Below are 900 nucleotides of genomic sequence, written 5' to 3'. Positions count from 1 at the left end.
ATATGAAACACGGTTTGGTCCTTTATTGCATCTTTAGTGTGTTAACATATTATGTTTAGTGAAATGTGAAGCCATTTAAGCTAATCTACCACAGTTGTACTATATAGGTTATATTTTGGTAACTGTTTATATTTCATCAGATTTAAAATGCAGGTCTATGTCCATTTAATAAAATCTATGTTACTTGTGTGCAGCTTCATTGTGGATGTTTAACTATTACATTTCTTTCTCTTATTCAATAACTTTTCTAAGGCTGAGTGGCTGTAACCTCTCGGAGAGAAGCTGTGGAGCTCTGATCAGAGTTATTCAATCAACTAATCTCAGGGAGATGGATCTGGGTAACAATAACCTGCAGGATTCAGGAGAAATTCTACTGTCAGCTGCATTGAAGAGTCCACGCTGTAAACTGGAGTCTCTTAGGTTAAGATCAATCAGACTATATCAAATTAACATATTTTAAACAGGGAGAAAGATCAAATCTGTATCTGTCTTTATACTTTGGCCAAAAATTTGTTGGACAGACATCAAACCTCAAACATGCTTGAAATGTCAAGGGTCAAGACTTTAACAAAATTATAGCATTAACATTTGAGAATGAGAATTTTTGAAAAGCAGGAGAATATTAAAAAAATACAGGAAAGTAGCTGATACCTCAGCTACACATAGAAATCCAGTCTGACTGAGTTTAAATACAGACATTTACAATAGATATGTTATCATTTTAAAGTCCTCAGATAATGGCTCACTTTACAATCACAAATGATCTCTTCAGTCAAGTTTGAGAGTGGAAACCCCCACTGAGCACTGAAAACCAATAACAGCTATAATATAATATAAATAGCTAATAACAAGCATCCATGGATGAAAAAGCTGACGAAAAGCTTATTAGTAAAATGTTTT

The 900-nt window shown here is 33.6% G+C and overlaps 1 protein-coding gene across 1 annotated transcript in view; it reads left to right on the top strand.

Moving 5' to 3' along the window:
- Nucleotides 1–250: 250 nt before the first annotated feature.
- LOC106632818 (stonustoxin subunit beta) overlaps nt 251–900 on the top strand; it is a gene marked incomplete at its 5' end in the record, with an annotated part of 6,086 nt that continues 5,436 nt past the window's right edge. Inside the window, 1 exon segment of the mRNA XM_042217695.1 lies at nt 251–420. Coding sequence (XP_042073629.1) covers nt 329–420 — 92 coding nt within the window.

The sequence above is a fragment of the Haplochromis burtoni genome, unplaced genomic scaffold, assembly GCF_018398535.1.
Source record: "Haplochromis burtoni strain Fernald_Lab_line unplaced genomic scaffold, NCSU_Asbu1 Contig_2630, whole genome shotgun sequence".
NCBI lineage: Eukaryota > Metazoa > Chordata > Actinopteri > Cichliformes > Cichlidae > Haplochromis > Haplochromis burtoni.
This window is presented reverse-complemented; position numbering and strand designations above follow the sequence as displayed.